The sequence below is a fragment of the Melospiza melodia genome, chromosome 26 (assembly GCF_035770615.1).
Source record: "Melospiza melodia melodia isolate bMelMel2 chromosome 26, bMelMel2.pri, whole genome shotgun sequence".
Classification (NCBI taxonomy): domain Eukaryota; kingdom Metazoa; phylum Chordata; class Aves; order Passeriformes; family Passerellidae; genus Melospiza; species Melospiza melodia.
In genome coordinates, this window is record NC_086219.1 from 167,285 (window position 1) to 194,128 (window position 26,844).

A 26,844-nucleotide genomic window follows, 5' to 3' on the forward strand; every position below is an offset into this window, starting at 1 on the left:
AAATCAGGCAAAGAGCAAATGGAGAAGGTTCCAGAGCTGCTGGAGCCACCAGCCTGGGGACAGAGGAGGGATCCGAGGGGTGAGTTTGGCTCCTGAGGGACACATCCCCTGGGGACAGAGGGGTCTGAAGGGTCAGTTTGGTTTCTAACAGCTGATGGACACATCCTCTGGGGTCTGAGGGGTGAGTTTGGTCCCTGATGGACACACCAGTGCGGGGACAGAGGGTCTGAGGGGAAAGTTTGGAGTTTGGTTCCTGATGGACACATCCCCTGGGGACAGAGGGGTCTGAGGGGACAGTTTGGAGTTTGGTCCCTGGTGGACACATCCCTTAGGGATTGAGGGGTCTGAGGGCTCACTTTGGTTCCTGAGGGACACTCCAGCTTGGGGACAGAGGGGTCTGAGGGGTCAGTTTGGTCCCTGGTGGACACATCCCCTGGGGACAACAGAGAAGTCAGTTTGGTTCCTGGTGGACACATCAGTGTGGACACAGAGGGGTCAGTTTGGTTCCTGATGGACACAGAGGGGTCAGTTTGGTCCATGAGGGACACATCAATGTGGACACAGAGGGGTCAGTTTGGTCCCTGGTGAACACATCCCCTGGGGTCTGAGGGCTCAGTTTGGCTCCTGGACTCTGGTGGGTTGTGGTGCTTTGTGGGGAGGCTGTCAGAGAGGAGGCTCTGAGGCAGGAAAACAGAGGGAAGGGATGTTGCAGTCCTGGAAGGGAAGAGTTTGTGAGCTGAGGATGCTTTTCTGCCTCAATTTGGTTTTATTTTAACTCAGAGCAGTGGAACAGAGCTGGGTAATTCCCAGCCCAAGAAAGCTCTGTTGCATTCAGTTAAAGAGTAAAGTCATGTTTTGGTGAATTAACCTGTTCACAAACATTCCAGGACAGTGCAGAGTGACAGTGGGAGCACAGTCATTTATTTCCTTTTTTTTCCAAGTGTTTGACAAATTTTTAACAATTTTTTTTACAAATTAAACGTTTCTGTTGTTAGCAGGTAGGATTTTGAGCACAGATTGATGTAGGGAACTTAACAGTAAAAGGTTTCTTCTGTCTTCTCTAAAGTAAAGGTTTAACAAATCTGACATCTGTAGCTGTGGGATTATTGTCAGCTCACAGTTCAATGCAGCTAAACGAATTCACTGCAAAAAAATTGTTTATTTCTCATTTAAGAAATTACCATAATTTCTTTTTAAGCCATGTGGATAAGCTTTCTTTAACAAATGTTGCCTTTTTTCCCATCCTTTGAGAATTGTAAAATGGAGAAAAAATTATTGCTATTATTATTATTATTACAGTATTTTTAAAAGTCTCTTCTGTGGTATTTATTGACATTTGTACTAGAAGTGCAGTCAGGGTTTTTGAGCAGTAGCTGGTGCAGGAAATTAATTGGCAGTGATAATTCCAGATTTATTTTTCATCTTTGCATTTTATTTGTCTCAAAAGCTCAAATTTACCATCTTGTCTTGCTCATCAGATTGTAATAATAACAACTTCTACCCAGTATTTCTGGAGATGCTTCAGAGAGCAAAATATTCCTTATTAGAGGAGGTATGAGCTGCTTTTTAGCATCCAGATGCTCCCAGAATATTAAGGATTCAACAAGGATGCGTTAAGGCTGTGGATTGAGCAGAAATCACAAGGAGAGATGATGAAAATAGGTATAAAAATGTTCCTGCAGAGCCTTCTGATCAGCAATTTTGTGCAGCTGGTATTAACTTTTTTAAAATTAACTTTTAATTTTTCCCTGAAATATTTTGTGTCCCCCTTGAACTAAACCTGAGCTTTTCTCAGGGGCTGATTCTCATCCTTCCATCCCAATACTGAGAAGAATGGCAAAAATACAACAAGAAAAACTTCACTTCTCAGATGTTATCACCTGCTAACAGGAGCTCAGGGATTTGCCAAGGAAGTCTGGGTTTACTGGTTTAATTTGAGAGAAAAATGCACTTTTAGGGAGCAGGCAGCTGTGGAGTGCCTTGGATTTCCTCAGATTCTCCTAAAGTGGGAAATTTTAGCTGAGGGAAGAGGAGGAGAAGGAAATGGGAGAGGAAGTAGGAAGGGGGAGAATATTGACAGCAAAATAAAAGATGAGGGTTTTTTGGTCAATCTTTGATGAATATTGAACGAACCCGGTTTTGGAAACCCTGGGTTTGACACCTCCATATTTTTCCTGTTGTAAGACAAAACCTCCCAACCTCAGATGCTGTGTGAGCTGTTTTACCAACCAGAAATCATCTCATTTTGGATATTTTTTAATAAAATCCCACCTCTTGGCTCTTCAGTTCCCCTTGCTGGGAGGGGAAGGAGGAGTGTGTGAGGCTAACATGCCTGAAATATTTGTGTGAGCCCAAGGGAATGTCAGGAGATTCACACCCTCTGAGCAGCAGCTCCAGGGCTGATACTTGATAAAAATATTTCAGGCCAGAGGGATTTCCTGTGGGCAATTCCTTTTTGGAATTGCTGGCATCAAGTTTTTGAGGTATTGTCACATTCCTGCATGTGGCTGGAACATGGAATTCAGGGATGTGGAAATTGGGGGGGAAAGCCTGGCAATGTTTGTTTTGTGTATAATGTTGGAATTTTTAATCTTGGTTAATGATGGAGCATTGCTTTGGTTTTTTGTTTGTTTGTTTGGGGTGTTGTTGTTCTTGTCTTTTTTTGTTTTTCCCATTCTTACATATTAAATAGAGGAGAGATGTCTCTCTGGTGTTATAGCGATATTTTAATAGTCTGGGCTTTGTTCCAGGCTCCTGAAATTAATTTGGGCAAATCCATTTCTGTCTCATTCTGTTCTCTGTGAAGTGAGGATGGTTAATGCTCCAAACTCTTATTAAAGACCTTAAAGATTTATATGTAAAATGTGGCACATTTAGGTTCTGCAAGTTTGGAGAGCCTGGAGAAACAGCAAATTAAAAGTTAACAGAGTATGTGAAGATAAATCATATTCACTGTCCCCCTGTTACCAAGTTCTATTTGATTTCTTTAAATTCAAGCCTTGAATTCCTGGTAACAGTGGAAGAAAATTCAGCACCATGCCAGGACTCACAGAAATGAGCATTATGGGTTGCACTCAGACCTGCTGCCAGGAGAAAACAAGTGCTAAATTAAACAATAATCAAATTATTCATCTGGTCCCTGCTGTCCTTGAGCTGGAATCTCCTGCTGAGCTGTGTGTGTGATTTGCCCTGTCCTGCTGCTGCAGGAATCAGCTCCTGCGGGTGGCAGAGCCTCTCAGGGGCAACATTTGCTGTCCTTGCCCTCAGGTTGAGCAGCTCCACGGAGCAGAGCACCTCGTCCCGCCTCATCCGCAAGCACAAGCGCCGGAGGAGGAAACAGAGGATGAGGCAGATTGACAGGGTAAGGCTGGCACCAGCAGCACCCAGGGAGCTGAACTGGGAGTTCTGAGTGGAGCTCTTGACTCCAGAAGGGATCCAGGACGGGTCTGTGCCTGTTGAATTCACTGGGAAGGTTCCCTGTGGCTCCAGGCTGGGCTTAATCTCCGCATTTGATGTTCTGCGCCTCCAGAGTGAAGCTTTCACCTGTCCCTTTCTCCTTTCACTGTGCAGTGATCCCATTTCTGGTCTTTTCCAAGATAAATCTCTGCAGGAGAAGCTCTATTATGGTGTGGGAAGGGGTGTGAGATACCCTGAGACCTGCTGGGAGGAGAAATCCAAGTTCACAGGAAATCCCAAATCTTTCTCTCTGCCCTTCCCTGTGCTAGTCCTGGGCAGCAGGATGAGGGTGACCCCCACAGACAGACCCTGAAATATCTGTTTTATTCTCCCATAAATCTCAGTCTCCACACATGAAAGAGTGACCTCACACACATTTTATCACAGGATAGTGTTTCAGAAGGTCTTTGCTAAGCACCTTTGTATTTCATTTTGGAGGCAGGGCAGTTTCTCTCCTCTCCCCTCCTGCTGGATCATGTGCTGTTCACTCCTCCCTTTAGGGAGGAGCTGTGGGTGCAATAATTCACACTCTGCTGGGCTCTTTAGGATCCAGATGTTTGCCTGACAGTCACAGCCAGGAAGCAGAAATAATTCCAGGGGAAGTTCAGCTGAGAAACCTCAGTATAGGAAAGTGCTCTGTGTGTTTTGTGATCAGACCTTTGGAGAAAGTGCAGACTCTGCTCAGATTTCTTTCCCTAAAGTCTCTAAATGAAGCATAATTTTGAGGAAACCTCAATAATTTCTGTCTGCCTTTCAGTTGGAATCCTCTTAATTCCTGATGAGTTAATCCTCAGCAGTTCTTACTCTGAGCCATTTAAAACCTTGAGACTTTTTCTGTTGTGTTTTGCAGTCGTCCTCGTTCAGCAGCATCACTGACTCCACCATGTCCCTAAACATCATCACTGTCACACTCAACATGGGTAAGAGGACAAGCCACGTTTTTTATTATGAATTTTGAGTGGTAGAGATGTATTTGGTATTTCTCTGGATTCGTAATCTGGAACTGGGCCATTTTCACCAGCAGATCAGTGTTCCTTCCAGTGAAGGAGCTGGAACTGCAGCATGTGGAGTTAATGGTGAGGGATTGGGGTAGAAAGGCACTGGGGATTTGCATTTCTGCTGCTCCGGTGTTTCATGTGTCAGCCAGGCAGAAATGTGCAGGGCTGCCAGCAAATTCAGCACCTTTCAGCAGCACCAAACCCTTCCTGCCTCTCTGACATGTGGAACAAACGTTGCCTAATGTGTTCAGTGCTAATTTCCAGGTGTGGACAAGTCTTTTCAGTGCTCTTCCTCTTGCTGTTGTTTTTTTTTTTTTTTTTTAAAGTAACACTGTCTTGGATGAAAAAATCCTGTCTTTAGCAGCCTTTCCCTGAAGGTGCCAGGCAAATATTCATCATTAGAGCAGCCTGAGGTCATTGCAAGTCAAACCTTGCCCTGCTGATGTGCTGAGATGTTTCAAAGCTGAAACAGCCTCGCTCTTTGCTATCATTCCAATCACTTTATCTGCTTTTTTTTCCCCTTTCCCCACCCTTTACTTTGTGTCCATCTAGAAAAGTACAACTTCCTGGGGATCAGCATTGTGGGGCAGAGCAATGACCGGGGTGATGGTGGCATCTACATCGGCTCCATCATGAAGGGAGGGGCGGTGGCAGCAGACGGGCGCATCGAGCCAGGGGACATGCTGCTGCAGGTGGGTCCCTGTCCCCAAATCTTGCTGCTCTGCCCTGCCATCTCACCAGCCCCACAAGCTGTAGTCAGCAGGGAACAGAATTTATTCATCCTCAGAGAAATGTGGCCCAAAGATGGCTGAAATTGGTGATTCTTTGTGAGACACTCTGAGAAACGACATCTCAAAGGAATGGAAGTGGTGACCGTTAAATGGTGGGATGGAAGTGGTGACCAGGCAGATAAATTGGGGGATTAATGAAGTAATTAAAACAACTTTTAACTTTCATGCTGCAAGGCTGACCTCTGCTCTCTTTTTCAGGTGAATGATGTCAATTTTGAGAACATGAGCAATGACGATGCCGTTCGGGTTCTGCGGGAAATCGTCTCCAAACCAGGGTGAGCACATCACAAAAAGCCTTCCTGTTTATCCTCCTTGTGCAGTTGTTGGAGCTGGGAAACCTCAGAGAAATCAACATTCTGATATCCATCAGCATGACTGATCTCAGCTGTGAACTTCTCAGTGTAAATGATGAATAGGTGAGGTTGGTTCTGGCAAAAAAACCAACATGAATTGAGGAGTTGCCTGCTTTCAGCAGAGCTGTTTGTTTATGTGATGAGAATTTTAATATCTCAGGAGCTGATCATCCAACAGATTTCACCACCAGTGCTCATCATCTGTGCAAAACCAGGAACCTCCTGATGTGCTTCATACTGAAAATATTAGAAAGTTTCTCAAACCCATTCATACTTAAAGTATTATAAATCTTCTCAAAACCATTCTCAGAATGTACTTGACAACTGTTGAATAAAAATAAATTTGTTTCAAATAGTTCTTGTAGCATTTCCAGCTCTGTAGGAAATTCAAGAATCATCCTTAACCTGTTTTCTTTCTTCCTAGACCTATCAGCCTAACAGTAGCCAAATGCTGGGACCCTACTCCCAGGAGTTATTTCACCATCCCCAGGGGTGAGTACACATTTAAACTCTTTGCTGTCTTCCTGGGAAGCTCCCAAGATCTGGAATATTTTTACCTATTTTGGCACCTAACAGATTCTACGCATTCAGTCCTTTAATTGTTTGCTTTTGTATTGGGAGCCTGGGGTTCCACTGCCCATTGAGTTTCTGGGAGTTTTTCTCTTGGTTCACATCTTTGGATCCATCTCCTAAACTTCTGGGAAGTGATCTTAACAATTCATGAAAGGTTTGGAAATAATTATGCCAAGTGTTAAAAATCCTCATTTTCTCACAGTGAATCTTTAGAGAGAACTGAGTATTTTGAAGATGTGAGGGAAGCAGCAGTAATAGACATTAAAAAAATGAAAATTATCTTATTTTCATTAGCAGTAGAAGATCTGTGCTCATGTGACAAACACAGCTGCCTCCTGCTGATGAGGGCTGTGCTGGTGGTGCTGGAATCGGTTTGTTCCCAGTCCACCGAAGATGACAGTGGCAGTGAAGATGGGGTGGAAAAATGCAACAAACCAGTGCAGACTGTGGGAGTCCTCTTGAAACCCTTAGGAAAACCAGAGAAACAACAAGAGAACAAGAGACAACCTCTCAGATCTCTGAAAATCTTGGTGTTTGCTGCAAGTTTTGACCCTGTTTTCTGTCCCTTTGTTGTGGTACAATCTATGGGATCTCACTCATGTGAACCCCTCAGAAAACTAGAGAAACAACAAGAAAAAATGATAAAACCCCTCAGATCTTTCAAAATCTTGGTGTTTCCTGAAAATCTTGAGCCTGTTTCCTGTACCCTTGAGTGAGATGCCAACTATGGCACCTCACTCATATGAAACCCTCAGAAAACTAGTGTAACTGAAAGAAAACCCCTTAGATCTCTCAAAACTTTGGTGGCTCCTGCAAATCTTGAGCCTTTTTTCTGTACCCTTGTGGTCATGCCAACTATGGCACCTCACTCACACAAAACCCTCAGAAAACGAGGGAAACAACAAGGAAACCAGAGAAACTGCAAGAAAACATGATAAAACCCCTCAGGTCTTTCAAAACCTTGGTGTTTGCTGAAAGTTTTCACCCCATTTTCAGGGCCTTTGGATTGGTGCTGACTACGGCACCTCACTCACACAAACCCCTCAGAAAACCAAAGGAACAACAAGAAAACACGATAAAACCCCTCATATCTCTCAAAACCTCAGCGTTTCCTATAAATCTTGACCCCATTTTCTGTTCCTTTGTGGTGGTGCCAACTATGGTACCTCACTCACGCGAACCCCTCAGAAAGCCAAAGAAACAACAAGAAAACATAATAAAACCCCTCAGATCTTTCAAAATCTTGATGTTTGCTGCATTTCTGACCCTGTTTGCTGTCCCTTTGTGGTGGTACCATCTGTGGGGTCTCACTCATGTGGAACGTTCAGAAAACCAGAAAAACCACAAGAAAACACAGTAAAACCCCTCAGATCTCTCAAAATCTTGGTGTTTCCTGAAAATCTTGACCCTGTTTCCTGTCCCTTTTGCTCGCAGCTGAGCCGGTGCGGCCAATCGACCCCGCGGCGTGGATCTCTCATACCACGGCCATGACGGGAGCGTACCCCCGTTACGGTATGAGCCCCTCCATGAGCATCACCACATCTACCAGCTCCTCACTAACAAGCTCAATTCCCGAGTCGGAAAGTAAGTCACCCCCTGGCCAGCCCAGGGCAGGGGGCTGCTCGGGGCCACCAGGGCCCGGCCACGGGCACGGTGACAGCGGCAGCGCCAGCCAGGCCTTGAGTGGTTTCTCACACTTGGGGAAAGCAGGAGAACTTTTGGTGAAGGTTGGAGGTTGATGTGGAGGTGTTTGGTCAGGGTTTTGTCTCAAGGAAAAGTGGTTGCTGGTGGATTTTAGTGGTAGGTTCAGGTTTTTCCACTCAGGTGCACATTTTGTTGGTTTGTAATAAATTTCAACAATAATGTTCACGTTTCACTTGGGAAATCCTTCTCTGATATTCACATGGCCTTCTTTTATACTTTTGATAAGTTCAGGTTTTTCCACTCATGTAGATGGGAGACTCCCTTCTTGCATTTAGTTGGTTTTTAATAAATTTCAACAATAACGTCAATATTTCCCTTGGGAAATCCTTCCCTGATATTCACATCGCCTTCTTTTATATTTTTAAATCGTTTTTTTTGTTCTTCTTTATATTCCTAGAATTTATTGAGCAAGCTAAAACTAAATTTAACATCAAACATAAAATTACGATTAGATTTCAACCTGTTTCCTGGTTTGGCAGTCTGAAACAGCCATATCCATGAAACCAAGAGGTTAGATTTTAAAGATAGGTTCAGGTTTATCCACTCAGGTGAATGGGAGAGCTGTCTTCTTGCATTTACTTGGTTTTTAATAAATTTCAACAATAATGTCAGTGCTTTCTTATGGGAAATCCTTCCCTGATATTCCTATGGCCTTCTTTTATGCCCAAAATGGGAGCATTTCAGATGCATCTCAGAATTTGCCATATTTGTACAGCAGCCAGAACTTTAAAAATACCAATTTTCTGTTCATATGCAGATCTCAGGTGTCCAAGAAAATAGAATTTATTGCTCCCCAATATTAGTTTGTTAGTGTAGTTTTTTTCCCAAGACATGTTGCTTTTTGCCACTAACCAAACTAACTTAAAGCAAAAGCAAAGTTTTGGTGTTTATTTGAGGTTTGTAAGTATTGAAGCTGCATGCAGAGCTGGTCTGGGATGTTTTCATGCATATTGGCAGTGCATGTATGGAAAGAAACATTTTCAGTTTTCATTGTTTCATGTTTGCTGTACCTTTTTTTGTCCAAAATTTTGGGTGGCTGGAAAAGGACAAAATTGCTTTTGAAAGGTGGGTGATGTGGGGAACTGGGAGGGGAGGAGGGTTCTGGAATTCCTGCTAGAGAAGGGTATGGCCTACAAACAGAGATAAAAATGAATTTTCTAGGGCTGGAAAATGGGACAAGACAGAGAATTTGACAAATTCAACCTTGTTCTTATTTTATTGTAAAAAATGATGAGGAAAGTGTGAAACCTCTGGGGATCCAGTTCTGCCTGTAATGATGTGAACTGTGAATGGCTGGGGAGGCATTTGGGAGTTTTTTTAAAGTGCTCCACAAAAAAAATTGAGGGCAAAGCAATCCTGGGAGGAGTGGATTGTGAGGGGACCCTGGGAAGGGTTTTTGTAAGAAAATCCCTGATTTCTTCTGAGAAGGGAAGATTTCTTTTATAATTTAATTTTCCTCATGAATTTCCAGATCTTTAAATAAAAAACTGGACATGGATTGACCATGGTCACCCTTTCTGCATGGAGATGGGAGCTGCTCCTGACAGGGAATCCCAAAAGAGCAAACCCCAAAAACTTGTCCCCCAGAGTTCCTGGGAAATTGAAGTGGAAAATGAAGGATCACAAAAACCCTTGGGTTTCCTTTCCTGCCTATCTGGATGCAGAGAGGATCCTGCAGCTGCTTTGGGAAGCCAGAATGTGGGGACTCAGAATTTCTGTCACTAAACTGATGGCTTTGAGCCCAAAATCTAAACTGGTGGCCTTGAGCCCAAAATTGCTGCAAATGCTGTAATTCACTCTGTGGATGAGGGTGCATTTGGGAATCTTTGTCTTTATTTTATTTTACTTACTTTACTTTATTTTACTTTTTAAAATTTTATTTTAATTTTTATTTTATTACTTTTATTTTTTATATGTATTTCATTTTATTTTTAAAATTACATTTTAATATTTTTATTTTATTTTTATTTTATTGTACTGTATTTTATTGTATTTATTTTATTTCATTTTATTTTTAAAATTGTATTTTAATTTTTTTATTACTTTTATTTATTTCATTTTTATTGTATTTATTTCATTTTCTTTTTTAAACTCTATTTTAATTTTTATTTTATTTTATATTGTATTTTAATTTTTATTATTTTTATTTATTTCCTTTTAATTTATTTTAATTTTTCTTTTATTATTTTTATTTCAGTTTTTAATTTAATTGTATTTTATTGGTTTTATTTTATTTTTATTTTAATTTTTATTAATTTTCTATTTTATTGTATTGTATTTATTTTATTAAATTTTATTTTTCAATTTTATTTTATTTATTTTTTTGCATCTGTTGGTAAAACTGTATTTTTATTTCATCCAAACTTGTAGCTGAGAAGTTCCTTCAGGCTGAGTTCATTTCACAGCAGCCTGTGGTCTCTCTTCCTTTCAGAATTAGAAGACTCTCCCTTAACTGTGAAGAGTGACATGGCTACTATTGTCAAGGTCATGCAGCTGCCAGACTCAGGCCTTGAAATTCGGGACAGGATGTGGTTAAAAATCACCATCTCCAATGCAGTGATAGGTAAGTAGACCCCAGAAATGCTGAGAGGGAAAAAACCCATTGATTTAATTAAAAAACTACCTTTTAATGAGCTTTTTTTTCATGTCTTTGACCTCTTATATTCCGTTTATGGGCAGGAAATAACTCGTGTCCATGCAGGTGTTCAAATGGCACAGTTTGGCTCAGGTTACCCCATTTAAGGCTCAGCTGGCACAATTTGGCTCAGATAATCCCACTTTAGATGTTCAGCTGGCCCAGTTTGGCTCAGATAATCTGATTTTAGGTTCAGCTGGCACAGTTTGGTTCAGATGATTTCACTGTAGGTGTTCAGCTGGCACAGTTTGGCTCAGATAATTCCAATTTTAGGTGTTCAACTGGTACAATTTGGCTGAGGCTATCCCACTGTAGAAGTCCAGCTGGCTCGGATAATTTCATTTTAGGTTCACCTGGCACAATGTAGCTGAGATGACCCCGTGTCTCCCCTTACTGTCCCCATTTCAGGAGCAGACGTGGTGGACTGGCTTTACACACATGTGGAGGGCTTCAAGGACCGCCGGGAGGCACGGAAATACGCCAGCTCCATGCTGAAACACGGCTACCTCAGGCACACTGTGAACAAAATCACCTTCTCAGAGCAGTGCTACTATGTCTTCGGAGACCTCTGTGGCAGTAAGTCCCCAGCTGGGAAGGACAGAGCTGGCCCCATGTCATTTCTGTGCCTTGAGGGTGTCCATTGTCCCCTTGTGTGTCCTCACAAAGAGGGATTTCCATGAGGGTGGCAGAGCTCTGGAGCTGTTCAGTGTAGCCGTGATATTTTCTGAAAAATTCTTTTATTAGGATTTTTTTCTCCTGAGAAGCTGTGAGGCCTCAGGAACACACCGTGTCCTCACCCTTCCCTTCCCTCTCCCTGCTGTGTGAGAAGGCTGATTCCAAGGCATTGCTAAGCTTCAAAAACCCCCATAAATAAATTCACAGTGATCATTTTACCTGCTGAGTAAGAATTTTTCCCCTTTTTTCTTTCCCAGATCTGGCTGCACTGAACCTCAACAACGGTTCCAGTGGCGCCTCTGACCAGGACACCCTGGCTCCTCTCCCACACCCTGCTGCTCCCTGGCCCTTGGGCCAAGGATATCCCTACCAGTACCCTCTGCCCCCTCCTTGTTTCCCCCCAGCCTACCAAGATCCTGGTTTTAGCTATGGCAGTGGCAGTGCAGGCAGCCAGCAAAGTGAAGGTAAGCTGGGCTAAAAGGGTTTTATCCCACAGCTCTCATTGTTCCCCACCATCTGCTTGAGGTCCTCAGTGCTCTCCATGCTTGTCTTGTGGTTTTTTTGCTCCCTGCATGGATTTTGTGCAATGAATTAAAGGTGTTTGTGGCTCTGGAGGAGGGGGTTTGGCTTTCAGCTCTCTGTGGGAAGTGCCAGGTTTAACCCAGGCAGGGATTGCCAGCAGTGGGGTTGGTGTTGCTGGAATTGAGGCAATTTCTGTGTTGCTGGGACAGGGGTTAGAACCAAGGTGCTCTTGGCTTGCAGGTCAGTGCTCAGCACAAAAGGAAAATCACGTTTTTTGTAAGTGGGAGGTGGCCAGCCATGGCTTTCCAGGGCTGAAACACTGCTCCTAGGGAGGAGAGTCTCTGCTGGCATGTGTGACAGGGACAGGAAGAGAATTCTGCATGGATTAAAGACCTGCCCTCCTCCTTTTCTGCCCTAAATTCATTTTAACCTTAGTAAATTAAATCACGTCTTTTTCTTGCTGTAGAGATGCTATTTTTTAATTTTTATTTCATTTTAAACCACTCCCAGAGTGAGTTTTGCTTTTGGAAATGCTGCCAGTAAAGAAGGGGTGAGGATTCCTTGTGTTTTTTCAGTGAACATCCAATAAATTGGATGTCACTTATGCCTATTCACCACAGCCAGTCAGATTTTACAAAATGGCACAAAAGGGTTTCATAACAGGGGATTTTAGACCAGCTGCATGTCACCGTATACCAAAATAAGAAATATCCATGAGGAATCTCCCAGAGGCTTTAGAACTAGAAACTGCCCTGGACAGAAAGTGGGGGTGGTTTTTTGGCAGCTGCTTCTGTGAGCAGTAGGAATTCTCTCCCTGGTGCTGGATTAGGAAAGGAAAGGTGGCACTCCCAAAAAGTGCCAGGGTGTTCAGCTCTGAAAGGTTTCCACGCTTTTCCTGGTGGAAACCAATTTCTGTGCTGTTTTCTTGCTTTGTAACTGTTATTCCCTTGTTTTGTCCTGAGCAAGCATTAGACTGAAGGATTCCTAGAGGAATGGCTGACTCTAGGGGATTGGTAAGCCTCAAATCCCTCCATGATGAATTCACAGCATGATCATTTTTAGATTCTCATGACCCCAAATGTTTAGCTGTATTTTGGTTTGGTTTTTTCCTAATTTGAAATTCTATTTTTATTTTGAATTGTCTTGGACGCTCGACCTGTCTCAGTGCACAGTGATGTGACATTGGCATATCAACCTGTGGGACTGTGCTGCAGCAGCTCAGAGGGGAGAGAATCAGCTGGGAAAACCCCATCCCCAGGCTCTTTAGAAAGTAAATAATCCAAATTTATTATGGTGTCACCTCTCTGGACTGGATTTCTCTGCCAGTGTCCTTGCACTGCCCATTAATTGGTGGCCTTTAATCTTTAAATAAAAATCCTGGTGGCCAGGTGGCTCAGGCAGGGGTTGGGAATGCTGGAGCACAAGGCTGCACTGCTCACTCTTAAAATAGTGCTAAATTTGGGGGTTTGTGTCCTCTCTCATTTATCTGCACTATTAAATCATAACAATCAGCAAATACCACTGCAGAGACCCAGGCTTGGAATAGTCACTTAAAATCCAATGGTTTTGTGGTCTGTTTTCCATATCTCTGGCACTCTGCAGAAAATGCAGCCTTTCCCCCCAAAATCCAGTGTGGTTTCCCATTTCTCCAATCAGCTGGAGCAGCAGAAAGTGATGGGCAGAAAGTGATCTGTAATTCAAGGAGCAGCCCAAAATAATTCTCTTTTTCCCATTTCTGTGACTTACTTAAACTCAAAAGCTGGTCCCTTGTTCTGCTGACTGGGGATCCTTTTTGGGAAGTCCATCCCGCACTAACGTGCAGGAATTCAATGGGATATTCCTTAGATTGATTAGCTGGATTTTTAAAAAAATAATTAGCTTGGGACTGTCTCCTAATCTGTCTGTCATGGGAACAGAGCAAGACCTTCAGCTTCCATAAAAAAACAATTTTGGAAGTTTAGTAAAGCTTGTTTTTAGTAACAACTCAGCTGATACTTGGTGGCAATCCTTTGGTTTTCCAAGGTGATTTAGTGGCCTCTCTTAGGAACAATATCCTGGTGTTACTGATTTGGGGTAGAGCAGCTCAGGAACTGTTTCCTAGGGAATTCTCCAAGCAGGAGATTCTCCAATTCTCCAGCACAAGGCTTTAGTGAGGAATTTTAAAAGGACCTCCCCAGTGAAGCCAACAAAACTTCATGTATTTAAGGGTGACAGAGAAGGCAAAGGGGTTTCTTTCAGAAAAGGTAATTTTAAAATTAATTTTAAAAGGACCTCCCCACTGAAGTCAAAAGCCTTGGGGATTGAAGGGTGACTGAGAGGGCAAAAGGGCTTCTTTCGGAAAAGGTAATTTTAAAATGACTTCCTCACTGAAGCCAACAAAACCTCAAGGGTTGAAGGGTAACAGAGTAGGCAAAGGGATTTCTTTCAAAAAAGGTAGTTTTAAAAAGAATTTTAAAAGGATGGAGCGATTTAAAGCCTGAGTGATTGAAAGGTGACAGAGTAGGCAGAGGGGTTTCTTTTGGAAAAGGTACAAAATAAAGCAGAGGCAATTAGAATTAAACCTCATTTGCTTGAGTCAGACCCCAAATTCCTGCTTTTTTCTGCTCCCTCCCTCTCCTGGACTGGATTTGAGCTGGAATTCAGCTGCTGCTTTCCCTGTGCAAGCTCGCAGCTGTGTCCGTGTGTCCCCATGCATGGCACTACCCCATTGCTGAGCCACCACCAGCACGTGGGCCTCACAGCAGAGAGCCCAGCTCATCCTGGCTCTTTTTCTCTCCTGTTTTTGGGCTGTTAGGGAGCAAAAGCAGCGGCTCCAACCGGAGCACCAGCGAGACCAGCAGGAGAGCAGCGGGCAGGGAGAAGGAGCGCAGCAAGTCCGGGGGCAGCGGCAGCGAGTCGGAGCCGGGCGCGCGCCGCGAGCGCCCGCTCAGCCAGCTCAGCCAGCGCTCTGCCAGCGACAGGAGCCACCAGAGCCACCACTCCTATGGTCCCCCAGGGCTGCCCCCCCTGTACAGCCTGCCCAAGCTGGGCTCCAAGGGGCTGGGCAGCAGCGGGCCCCCCGGAGCACCCCCGGTGCGTGAGCTGAGCGCCGTGCCGCCCGAGCTCACCGCCAGCCGCCAGTCCTTCCAGAAGGCCATGGGCAACCCCTGCGAGTTCTTCGTGGACATCATGTGAGAGGAAGTGCCTTCAAAAGACTCTGCATTTTGGGTTTTTTTTTTTGGGGGGGGGGTGGTTCTGGGATGCTCGGTTGGAAGAGGCTTGGCTGTCTTGCATGTCACACCTTCCTGTTCGCGAGTGTGTCGCAGAAAAGAAAAAAAATCGACAAAACTGAACAAAAAAAAGAAAATAATACAAACACCCCCTCAAGCTACAAAAAATGAGCAACAAAATCTCCTGGGATTGTTAAATCGTCTGCATCTTTTTGTTCTGTTTGTTTTTTCTCCCCTGCCCATCTCATTTTGGATTGTGAATGGCCTGGTGTATGTTCACATCTTAATGAGCTTTGGTCATTGTGGCACCTACTTCAGTGGAATTAGTGTCTCTTTCTGGGCTGATTGGAGGACTGCTATTTCACATAACTTCTAAATTCCTGACAATGCATAGGAGCACTTTGATTTTTATTTTTTTTACCCTGCTTTTTCTCTTGCAAGGACAAAACAAAAAAGGACTGCTGGCTGGTATCTGGGATACTGCCTTGGAATGCTGGTTCTTGGATGCATCCATAGCTCTAAGCAGACATGGCACCCACAAGTGCTTGGAAAGGAGCAGGATCCAACCAATTTCTAGAGGAAAACAAACTTGTGGCTACTTTCTGCTGACTAGGCAGTAAAAATCAATCTTTCTTGGGTTCTTTGAGGGTTTTTTTTAAAAGATATTCTATCAAGGGAGTGCTGGAGTCTTGCTACTGTATGCGTTCTTTGTGCAGAACTTAAAAAGTTATTTCCTTCAGTTATTTCCTTATTTCCCAAGAGGGATTTTCCTGCTCCACTGGGTTCCTGGGCATTTCAGTCATATCTCTGCTGCCAGGTGTGGCTGTTCCCTCTGGATGTGCACGTGCTTGCAGATTGGAAGAGTTACTCCCACAGAAATAGGAACATTGCTGCGGTTCTGTCAGCTTTGCCCTTTTGAAGGGGCTGTTTATCCCATTCCAGCAGGGAAATCCTGGCTCCCACTGGGACATGGGACATCTTCTTTGTGATCCCTCCTTCCTTTCTGAGCACAACCTTTCTCTTTTTTGTTAAAACAGAGATCTGGAGATGTCTGATCCCCCTGGCAACATTTCTAAGCACAGTGGGCAGAGAGGTGTGAGGGTATCTGAGAACAGATCAGAAATGGTACAAAAATAAATCCTTACCCTGAAACTGAGTGAGACCTACCCTGGGGCTCCCCAAAAAGAAATCCTTCACCCTTGACAGCAAGTTAGGCCCATCTTGGAGCTCCCAAAAATAAATCCTTACCCCTGACAGCAAGTTAGACTAACCCTGGAGCTCCTCAAAAATAAATCCGTACCCCTGACCCTGAGTTAAACTCACTCTGCAGCTCCCCACAAAGAAATCCTTTTCAAATTCTCTAAAAGAAACCCCTGACTCCTCCTCCTGCTGAGGAGCTCTGCTGTTGAATATCCCCAAGATTTATTTTCTGGCTATTTCTGCTCTGAGGCTGTAGAAATTAAATCCAGGCAGCTTCAGGGATGTTTCAAAAGCTCTTTTGAGGCATGGTGAGCACAGCCATGCTGTCATATGGCTCATTTAATGCAGCCACTCTGGCATTTGACCATGAGGCCATTCCTCAGTTAAATTCTCTTTTGTGAGATTCTGCTGCTGGCAGGATTTAGGGCAGGTGCTTTAAAATCAGTTTTTAATGTAAATAAGCATTTTCTCCACTGGTAAGAAGCTGCTTTTTGGTCTGTTCTGTGCTTTTTGGGTAAATATCCAAGGTGGATGTGAGGAGAGAACATCTTAAAACAATCTTTATCTATTGTACACACAGTTCATTTATGAAAATGAAAACCTGACCCTTCAAAATGTTCAAAATTTTCACCCTGAAAACTGACTCTTCAAAATGTCCTTTTAATTCTGATTTTTCACTTATTTCCTTTTCCCACCTCCCTTTGTCAGAGACTCCAGATGTTTGTGGGAATGGGAGACTCAATTTCCCTTTCCACAGGGAGCCAGGAATTCGAGAAACTCTCACTCAGCCCATTTCTGGGCTTCTAAATTAATTTCCTTTGCAAAAACCTCCCCAAAAAAGGCTTCTGAAAGCAGAGCTTTCATCACCACCCATGGGTGGCTCCTCCAAAAGAGGCCCTGCCTAAAGCTTGACTGTACAACAGGACTTTTCTGTCCCTTCCCTCCTCCTCCCACATGCAAACCTGACTTGGTAAATTATTCTGAAAGACTGACACTTAAATCAGGGTAAAAGAGTGATGGAATTCTGCTCTGTCTCCAGGAGACACTGCTGAGCAGACTGTGACTTTACTGACAATCACTAGTGGTTCTACTTCTAAATTAATTGTGATTTTTTTTCTGGCATTTTATAAGTTATTATTTCTCTGGCCCTGTTTTAAGGCAAAACTCAAAGGGCTGGAGGGAAAAAAAAATCTCCTTTTAATATTTCCAAAAAAAGAGATTAAAGCTGGGGGCTGAGCTTTTCACCCATATTTAATTGACATATTTAATTTCCAAGAGTTGCAGTTTCCACACCTGCTGGGGGTTGGCTTTTGTCTCGTGGTTTTGCTGTTGGCAGAAACTGTTCTGTGTCTTGCTGGTCTTTGCTGCTATGTTGAAAAAATGGCTTTTTTAAAAATGTGTGTGCTTGTGGGTCACCCTGGGACGAGGCTGGGAGTCCCCAGCAGATGTGGGATTTTTTTTTTTGCTGAGGAAATTCAGGCTGGAGGAGGTGGATCCTCTTGAACAGTGCAATACTGAACAGTGACACAAAAATCTGCATCTTCCCCCCCCCCCCCTCCATCCTGGGCTGAAAGTCAGGTCTGAATCTTTGCCAGATCTGTTTCCTCAAGGGAACAAAAATGAGATTTCCCAAATCCCATCCTTTGTGTCTTTCCTATCCTGCTGCATTCCCTGCAGGATCCCGTGCCAGCCATGCCAGGGGAGCTGCCCACAGTGGGAATTGTGCCAGGGAAAAGAAAATTTGGAGGCTGGAGTGCTGCAGAGCCAAAATTTCTTACCCACCAGGGCCTGCAAGTGAATTTTGGTGAATTTTGATGGATTTGGGCTCCAGCATTTCTTACCCACCAGGGCCTGAAGGTGAATTTTGCTGAATTTTGGTGGATTTTGGCTCCAGGGAGAGCTTTGCTGTGCAGGGCATGGGAGCACCCTCAGAGCAGGAGCCCGAAAGAATTGGATTAAAGCAATTCTTCAATAATTTTTTCAAATAATGTATTTTTATTCTGCAGCTGAGCTCAGTGCTCACCCCTCCCTGCAGCAGGGATATTTGGGGACTCCTGGAAAAGGGGCAGGAAAAACTTTGAGGTGTTTTCTCCCCCCCAAGAGGCAGCATCTGCACAGGAGGTGTCCCCACCCAGTATTTAAGCCTTGAAGAGTAAATTTTTTTGGCAAATAGTCTTAAAAGCATGCTGGTATCTTTTACCTCCTGTTAATGAATCTGCTTTTCCAAGGAATCAGTGCCCTGGAAACTTTATCCAAAGGTTTTATTGGATGGCAAGCAATGATGCACAGATGTTGAATTTTGCTACGATTCTTGTTTTCTCTCTTATTTTTGGTCTCTCCCCTCCTGAGACTTGACAGCTCATGGGTTGATGTAATTGTTTTTGTTTTTATTTTAATTTTTTGTTTTTGTTTTGCATTTAACTGGATTGTAATAAGATTGACTGAAAATTATTAATTCTAATCAGTGATTAGAAATACATGTAAAAAATTTTATGTACAGTAGAGGAACAAAGTTACATGATTTTAAATAATGAAAACCCAGACTATCACCTATCCTAGAACTGGTTCTACTCCAAGAGTGACCTCTTATTAGCATGGACTGCACTGTTCCTGTTAAATGTCTGTTGCATAATTGAATTCTTTTTTGTAGATATTGTATTAAAACCCAAGTGTCTGTATAGTTAATATATAGCTGCTTATGTGTAAATGCTATTTTAAACACTAAAAAGCTTTTAATTTTATGTGACATCCACAGTGTATGTGGTCAGTTCTTTGCAGCATTTCATTGTGATTTATTTCCTAAATGTTACCAATTTTTGGACTCTCCAGCAGAATCAAGAATCACTGGGACACCCTTTGTAAATTCTGCTGAGCCTTGGGTTTGTTAGGACACCCTGGAGGCTCAGCTGCACTTGAGGTGTGAACATTTTTCCAGCCTCAATTATTCTAATCTTCCAGCTTAAATAAAAAGAACAAGCACAGCTTGGTGAGGCAGATTCCTTCTTCCCAGCTGATACAAATCACACAGCAAGGGGAGAGTGAAACAGCATTTAAATACCATAAATCCCAGCATTTTCCAGTGAGGAGGATATGAAATAATCAGAATTTAAATGAATATTAAATGGTCAGAATTTAGTTGAATATTAAATGGTCAGAATTTAAGTGCATATCAAATGATCAGAATTTAGGTGAGTATTAAATTGTTGGATTTTAAGTGAATATTAAATTGTCAGAATTTAAGTGAGTATTAAAGGCTCAGAATTTAAGTGCATATCAAATGATCAGAATTTAGGTGAATATTAAATAGTCAGAATTTAGGTGAACATTAAATGGTCAGAATTTAAGTGAATCTTAAATGGAATTTTGGACAGCCTTTTCCTGCAGGGCCTGGTGGAGTTAAATCAGATTTTTTTCCTTTCCCTATTTCTGGAATGATGATCAAAAGTTATTTAATGTTTCTCTGCTATGGAACCACAGCCCTGGAGGAGGAATACTGAGAATTTCAGGTGTTGTGAAAAATTCCTGCAGGCTCCAGCAACAAGAACTCCAGGCTCCAGGTCAGAGTTTTGGTTTTTTAAATCACACTGAGGAATAATTTTAGATGGAGGTGATCACAAAAATTGGGGACAAATAACTTTGCAGTGTACTAAAAAGTGTTCTTTTTCTTTTTTTTTTTTTTTTTTTTTTTTGAATGAAAATATTCACTGGTTTAGATTAATTTACAAATTCTTTAACTGAGCTGGACTGCTTAAAATCCAGTAACACACAGTGGAGAGATAGAAAAATTTTAATCTAGGGAATAAAAAAGCAGAAATGGAAAAACTTTTTAGGAATAAAAGAGCAGAATAATTCCTTGTCAACATGAGTGGGGAAAAGAAAAACCTTGGTGATGTGACTGGGTATTGACTGGATACTGCCTGGCAAAAATGTGAAGTTTTGGGTGAATTTTGCCTGGTTTTGGGGAGGGAGGAAGCTCCTGCTGTGCCTTTGGAGGGTGAGATTTGCACAGAGCTCATTTACATGTGCCTGTCCCTGATTTTCATGGAACACAAATGGACTGAGCTGGGATTTGAATGGGAAATGCCCCCTCTGTGTCCCACACAGCACTGCTGGCACCTGCCAGAATGTTCTTTTTACACCTCTTTTATTTGGTTTATTTGACAATTCTGACAAGGCTAGGGAAAGGCTGACACCAGCCAGAATGTTCTTTTTACTCCTGTTTTATTGGATATATTTGATATATCAGAATTATTGTATAATTCTTACAAGGTTTGGGAAAGGCTGGTACCTGCCAGAATGTTCTTTTTACTCCTCTTTTATTGGGTGCATTTGATATATTAGAATTATTGTATTATTCTGACAACACTTGGGGAAGGATTCCTGGATCCATCTCAGGAGCTGTTAATTAATAAGAAAGGGAAATTACCAGAAGTGTTTAGAGGGAAGTGCTGTTGGTGACTCACACTGACAGACTTGAGAAATGGGTGTAAAATACCATTTCTGGAGGTTCTTCCATTAACTGAACCTAATTTTGCTCCCTTTTGGGGCTGAAATGTGTTTGCAGAGAGGATGGAGAGGATGGACTTGTGAGCCCTGTGCTTCACAACTCTAATTCAGATGTGATTGTTCCTGGGACTACAGAGTGCTCATAAACAGGATTTTCTCCTTAAAATCAACAGGATTTTCTCCTTAAAATCCAGGTTTTGTGAGGAGCAGGTGACACAAGGAGTGGTTTATTGTCTGTCCTCCTCTGGCTGCTCATCAGAGAGGTTCTGGAAATAATCCCTCGTGTTCAGATCAGGCCTGAACACCAAGATGTAGCACTTGGGCACAAAGTAACTGGCCAAAATGCCCAGGGTGGTGGCCAGGATGGTGCAGATCTGGGTGACAGCCCTGAGCACCGTCCTCAGCGTGGCAAAAATCACCAGAAAGAAAATCCAGATGATGAAATAGATGAAGCTGGCAAAGGTGATGCCCCTGGCCACGTTGTACCTCCTGCCTGGGGTCTGCACCATGAAGGTGCACAGGAAGCAGACAAAGGCTAGGCAGCTGTTGTAGCCATGCAGGAGGGCAAAAGCAGCCCAGGACTGGGTGCCACACACGAGCAGCACCTCCCTGGGCAGGGATTCATAGTCAGCCACCAGGTAATCAGGGCCCAGGTGGAGGTGGCACCAGCAGAGCAACACCTGGGTGAGGATGGACACGGCCACCACCAGCCAGGCCCTGCCGTGGGTCACCCAGCGCAGCAGCCTGGGGGCACAGCGGGGGAATTCTGTCACCAGGGTGATCTCCAGGGCCTTGGGCAGCAGGGAGGAGAAGCAGCCATTGAGGCACAGGGCGTAGCAGAGCTGCTGCAGCAGGCACAGCGCCGCGCTGGGCCTGCCCACGTGCAGGCAGCAGCTGAGGCTCTGCAGCAGCAGCCAGAGCAGGGCCAGGAGGCTCCTGGCACCTCCTGCCAGCTGCACCAGGGGGCTCTGCAGGTGCTGCAGGAACAGCAGGGCTGCCCCACAGCTCAGGGCTGCAGTGAGGGCCACCAGGGTTAGCAGCGCCACGGCCAGGGGTTCATCCCAGGACAGGAACCGCTCGGTGCGGTTGTGGCAGCGCGTGCTGCGGGTGGGAGCCCACTGGTGCTGTGGGCACGGGGAGCAGCTGGTGCTGTCTGCAAAGAGAGACTGATCAGCGTTGGAGACCTGTTGAGGTGGGATTTCAATCCCCCCAGAACTCAGGCCCTTCCCCTGAAGATGCCCTCATGGGTATCACCACAGACGTGGCGTTTGGGGTGAAAAAAGAAGTGTCTCCAGCCAGTCATAAGTGTCTTTGGGGTGAAACAACCACACACCCAGTGAAACACCACACATTCAGCCGTCCAAAAGTGTTTTTGGGGTGAAAAGTGTCTCCAGTTAGCCAAAAGTGTCTCTGGGGTGACACACCACACATCCAGCTGACCAAAAGTGTCTCTGGGGTGAAACACCACACATCCAGCCAGCCAAAAGTGTCTGGGGTGAAACCCCACAGTTGCTGCTGTTTGGTTCAGCACCAAGGGTGAGACAAGCTCAGGCACGTCCCATCCAGATATATTGGTAAATATTCCAATAGGGACCTGCCACCCCTGGGGGAGGATTACACAGGGATCTGGTGGTGGTTTGGGTGGTGTTTCCCCTCCCTCCAAGGTGTGTTGGATGTCCAGAGTTTGTGGTAGTTCAGCCTCTGCTTTTCCACCCTCATCCCTTGTAGGATCCTTGTGTTTCTTGCCACTATTTCCTTCCCCCAGCAATCCCAGGATTTTATCCTCTGCCTCTCTTCTACCCATGCCCCCAGAATTCCATCCTAGCCCTCTCTCCAAGCTCTGCAGATAAAACACAGATGTCCTAATTTTCCTTCCCTCTGGGCCCAACAGGGGCAGGTCCCAGTGAGGAGCAGGACAGGGAGGAGAGCTCCCAGCTCATCCCCACCTCAGCCTGGAGACAGAATAATCCACTTAAAGCCTTTCAATTGCCCAGAGCTCACCTGTGCTGCTCCAGAAGGTGTTTTCTGAGCAGTCTGTGCAGTCATAGCAGCAGAGGTTGAATCCTTTTGTTCTTCTGAATTGCCCTGGTTGGCAGCGCCTGAAGCACTCGGATGTGGGCTCCTGGCAAAGGGCAGGAGTGAACATCAGCCAGGATGAACAAATCTCCAAGGAATCGGAAGGAACTGATCAGAAGGAATTGATGGAAGGAGCTAATCAGAAGGAACTGATCAGAAGGAATTGATGGAAGTAACTGATCAGAAGGAACTGATGGAAGGAACTGAACAGAAGGAAGGAATCTGCCATTTTTACCTTCTTGTCTGGGGTGTGGAACTGGATCTGGGATGTCCGGACATACAGGGACTGGTCGTAGTCCCCCACGGGCAGGTAGGTGACTGTGCCCTCCCTCCAGGCCCAGAGGATCAGTTTGTAGCCTGTGTTTGTGCCGTGGGATTGATCAAACCTGAAGCTCTGCCCATTCACCTCAAAAGGGAGGGTGTTCATGAAGTGCAGCAGCTGGGGAGGAAATGAAATCAAAATGGATTTTGGTCCAGTTCTTGTTTGGAAGTGACAGTTCTGCCAGCTGACATCAGCTGTGCCTTAGGTGGGCTAAGATTGTGCCAACCTGGCTGTGAGGTGACAAAAATTGGCTGTTTGTCCCTCAGATCTGCCCTCACCTGTGGGGCAACAGCCTGGTCGGAAAGCGAGAAAACTTTGTTTTCTCACAGTGGATTTGTGAGACTTTTTAGGGAGTTATAGAAAAACAATGATAACTTGTTACATAAACAACCTACAGGTGCTGTTTTCCTGCTCTGTTTGTCTGTTCTTCTCAAAGACTGTTTGTGAGAAAGATGTTCTTTTTAATTTTCCAATCAAGTAGAATGTGTCAAATCTGTCTATGAAAGACAGGATTTTCACATTAAACTTGAAAGGGACTAGCCTGCAAACCAGCCTTGGAGTGAATTTGTGCCATTTCTGCCTCAACGGTGACACTCACCTGCCAAGACCTGATGGGTGTTTTGGGACTATCCTGCAAACCAGCCTTCCACTGATTTTGTGTCAGTGATGACACTCACCTGCCAAGACCTGATGGGTGTTTTGGGACTATCCTGCAAACCAGCCTTCCACTGATTTTGTGTCAGTGATGCCACTCACCTGCCAGGACCTGACAGGTGTTTTGGGACACCCTTTGGAGGTGCATCCCAGAGCCCTGTGCAGTGCATGGGCCACGCTGTACACAGCCACGTGCACGGGCTGCACCGGTGTCACCCCCAGCATGGGCCAGATGTCCCCGAGGGTGACATTGCCGCACTGCCGGCAGTGCGTGTCCAACACCTCGGTGTCCTCCAGCCCGCTGAGCTCCCGAGAGCGCTGGCAGAACTCCTCCTGAGCCACAGAGTTGAACAGCTCAGCCACAAACTCCTGGAAGCCTGGCACTGTCCCCGTCCTCATGACAAAGCCCAGCACTGTCCCCACACTCTGGATGTTGGGGACAGAGGTGGCGATGTCCGACAGCAGCCAGGCCTCGCTGCCCAGCCAGACCTTCTTGCCCAGCCCCATGGCCAGGCTGTGCTGCAGCAGGGCCTGGGCTGGCACGCTGTGTGCAAACAGCACAATCACGTTGACTTTGGTGCTGTTAATTAATTTAATTGTGTTCTCCAGCTGCTTGGTGGCATCAGGCTCGGCCAGCTCGGTGGGGATGAGCCCCTCAAAGGCGATGCAGATGCTGTTGGTGCCAGCCATGCTGAGGAAGAGCACCTGGGCTCCCCGGCCATACTCATCATCGCTGGCCACCGTGGCCACCCAGTTCCAGCCAAAGTGGTTGAGGAGCAGCACCACGGCCTCCACCAGGTTCTTGTCGCTGGGCACCGTGCGGTAGAAGGACGGGTAGAGCTCTGTGTTGCTCAGGGTCTCGCTGCTGGCGCCGTAGCTCACCTAGGGGGAAAAGATCCTCACGAAGAATTCCAAAAGTTTATTAAAACCTTATAAAAAATACAGCATGGAATGGAAAAATTCTTAAAAAGCTTGGGAAGGGATTCTTGGATGCATCTCAGAGCTGTTGAGTAAGAAATTTACTTGAGAAATTTCTATAAGAAATTTAAATTATTATTTAAGAAATTTCCCTAAGAAATTTATATTAATACTTGAGAAATTACTGGAAGAAATTTATATTAAAACACAAATTTCTATAAGAAATTTATATTAAAACCTGAGAAACTCCTATAAGAAATTTGTATTAATAGTTAATAAGTTTCTATAAGAAATTTATTTTAATAGTTAAGAAATTACTATAAAAATTTATATTAAAACTTTAGAAATTACTATAAGAAATTTATATTAAAACTTATTAAATTACTAGAAGAAATTTGATAAGAAAAGGAAATTACGAGGAGTGTTTAGAGGGTTAGACATTCACACAAAACGTCACTTCTGGAGTTTGTTTCATTACCTACAAGGGAGAATCCTGCTCCTGCAGAGACGTTTTACCTGTGGGATGAGGAAGGAGCTGAAGAGCTTGGCGGTGAGCAGGCACAGGTCGGATTTGTGGGGCCCGATGACGGCGATCACGCGGGGCTGGTACTCGCTGTAGTCACACAGGACCCCGATGGACCTGGTGCCATTGCGGGTGAGGAAGAGGAGGCTGGGCTGAAGGGCCACCAGGGGCTCAAAGCAGGTGTCACACATGTCATAGCCCAGGGTGACCCCTGGCAGCAGCCAGCTGCTGTTGTTGATCTGCTCGATGGCAAACCTCATGGCCAGAGCCCAGATCAGCCCGTCCGTGAATAACCTGGGGACAGCAGGGACAGGACCTGTGCTGCAGCTGGCACTGGGCTGCTTCATGTAGGAAAAGCTAATTTTTCATTAGATATTTTATTAGCATAACTGATTTTTATAGATATTTTAAAATTATTAGCATAATGGATTTTATAGATATTTTTATAGAATTATTTTATTAGAATAACTTATTTTTATCCATTTTTCATGTTTATATTTTTATGTACTTTTATTAACATAACTTATTTTTATACCTATATTTCTACATTTATTTATATATTTAGGTGTTTGATTATTTTACAATTTAACAGTTTGATTCAATTTAACTGATTCATTTACAGTTTAAGTGTTTGATTCATTTAGGATGTGTTTGCTTCAATTTAACAGATTCATTTACAATGTAACTGTTTTATTCAGTTTAACTGATTTATTTACAACCTTGGGTGTTTGCTTCAAACCCTAAGGAAACCAGTGCCGCTATAACCTTTTATCAAGGTGAGACCAAAGCTTGTCAGCACCAAAAAACCACAAACCCATTTCCATTTTGGGACCTGTTGATGTCCCAGTGCTCCAATTCTCCTCTATCCCATCCCATATTTTCCCTTTTCCCCCATATCCCAGCCCTTACCTGTCACAGAGCAGCAGGGTGGGCTCAGAGCGAGCTGCCAGGTTCAGGGTGTCCTTCCCAAAGGGGAACAAACCCCCCAGGACAAAATCCCCCGGCCTCCTGAGCTGGGCTGAGAGACACCAGGGGCTCAGGGGGGCAGCCCAGGCACAGCCCAGGCACAGGCACAGCCACAGCCCAGCCACCACGTGCATTTTGGGGAAATCTAGGAAATCCAGGCTCAGATGGTCCTGGGAAGTCTCTTTAAATAGAGCTTGGGAGGAATTTGTTTGGCAAAATAAATTGAATTCACTTTAGTGGGCAATAATCAAATATACTCCAAGTAAAAACCACTGCCCTCATCCTGATTTCCTTTACTCAGTGAGTAAATGTCCTTTACTCAGTGGGCAATAATCAAATCCCCTCTGAGGGCACTTGAGTGTAAATCCTGATTTCCTTTACTGAGTAGCTTTTCCTCAGAGCGATTTACAAGTTCATTAGCACAGCTGTGGAAATTTGGGTTCCTCTGGCAGAGGTGACAAAACTCAGGTGCCCCGCTCTGATTCTGGTAAATGATTTATACAACAGTAATTTTTATTTATTTATTTATTACATTCCATTAAAAAATTTAAATTATATTTTAATTATTTAAATTTTAAATACACCTCATCATGGAAATAACCAAATCTTCCTGAGGGTAGGAATTTGCCTGGAGAGGCCATTCCTGGGTCACAGCCTTGCTGTCCCTCAGCTGTACTGATATTATTTTAGGAAGTTGTTACTGGCTGATCTATTGTTCTTTCCCTCACACTGAACTAGAATATTAATTTCAGTTTAAAAACTT

General features: G+C 44.2%; 2 protein-coding genes across 5 annotated transcripts in view; one reads left to right on the forward strand and one right to left on the reverse strand.

Moving 5' to 3' along the window:
• DVL1 (dishevelled segment polarity protein 1) overlaps positions 1-18,862 on the forward strand; it is a 48,281-nt gene extending 29,419 nt beyond the window's left edge. For 2 of the 4 annotated variants that reach the window (XM_063176830.1, XM_063176832.1), the window contains 10 exons: positions 3,268-3,361; positions 4,307-4,376; positions 5,007-5,146; positions 5,444-5,520; positions 6,023-6,090; positions 7,606-7,755; positions 10,307-10,438; positions 10,919-11,086; positions 11,443-11,649; positions 14,502-18,862. In XM_063176830.1, coding sequence (XP_063032900.1) covers positions 3,268-3,361; positions 4,307-4,376; positions 5,007-5,146; positions 5,444-5,520; positions 6,023-6,090; positions 7,606-7,755; positions 10,307-10,438; positions 10,919-11,086; positions 11,443-11,649; positions 14,502-14,881 — 1,486 coding nt within the window. In that variant the 3' untranslated portion in view covers positions 14,882-18,862. Of the gene's footprint in view, positions 1-3,267; positions 3,362-4,306; positions 4,377-5,006; positions 5,147-5,443; positions 5,521-6,022; positions 6,091-7,605; positions 7,756-10,306; positions 10,439-10,918; positions 11,087-11,442; positions 11,650-12,673; positions 12,721-14,501 lie in introns of all 4 variants that reach the window. The other 2 variants (XM_063176833.1, XM_063176831.1) reach the window with 2 other exon arrangements.
• A 1,016-nt stretch (positions 18,863-19,878) lies between these two features.
• Positions 19,879-25,524, reverse strand: TAS1R3 (taste 1 receptor member 3). The gene is made up of 5 exons (XM_063176829.1): positions 25,109-25,524; positions 23,777-24,556; positions 22,934-23,137; positions 22,624-22,744; positions 19,879-21,775 (listed from the first exon to the last, which is right to left on the reverse strand). The coding sequence occupies exons 1-5, from the start codon at positions 25,460-25,462 to the stop codon at positions 20,850-20,852; spliced, it is 2,385 nt and encodes a 794-aa protein (XP_063032899.1). The 5' UTR covers positions 25,463-25,524; the 3' UTR covers positions 19,879-20,849.
• Between the last annotated feature and the right edge of the window lie 1,320 nt (positions 25,525-26,844).

Excerpts from the sequence above, each read along its gene's own strand:
- TAS1R3 (XM_063176829.1), bottom strand. The coding sequence starts at position 25,462 with ATGAAGCAGCCCAGTGCCAGCTGCAGCACAGGTCCTGTCCCTGCTGTC. Across the intron at positions 24,557-25,108 it reads GCTCCTTCCTCATCCCACAG|GTGAGCTACGGCGCCAGCAG; the intron begins GTAAAACGTCTC and ends TTTTCCCCCTAG. Across the intron at positions 21,776-22,623 it reads CACCTTCTGGAGCAGCACAG|ACAGCACCAGCTGCTCCCCG; the intron begins GTGAGCTCTGGG and ends CTCTCTTTGCAG.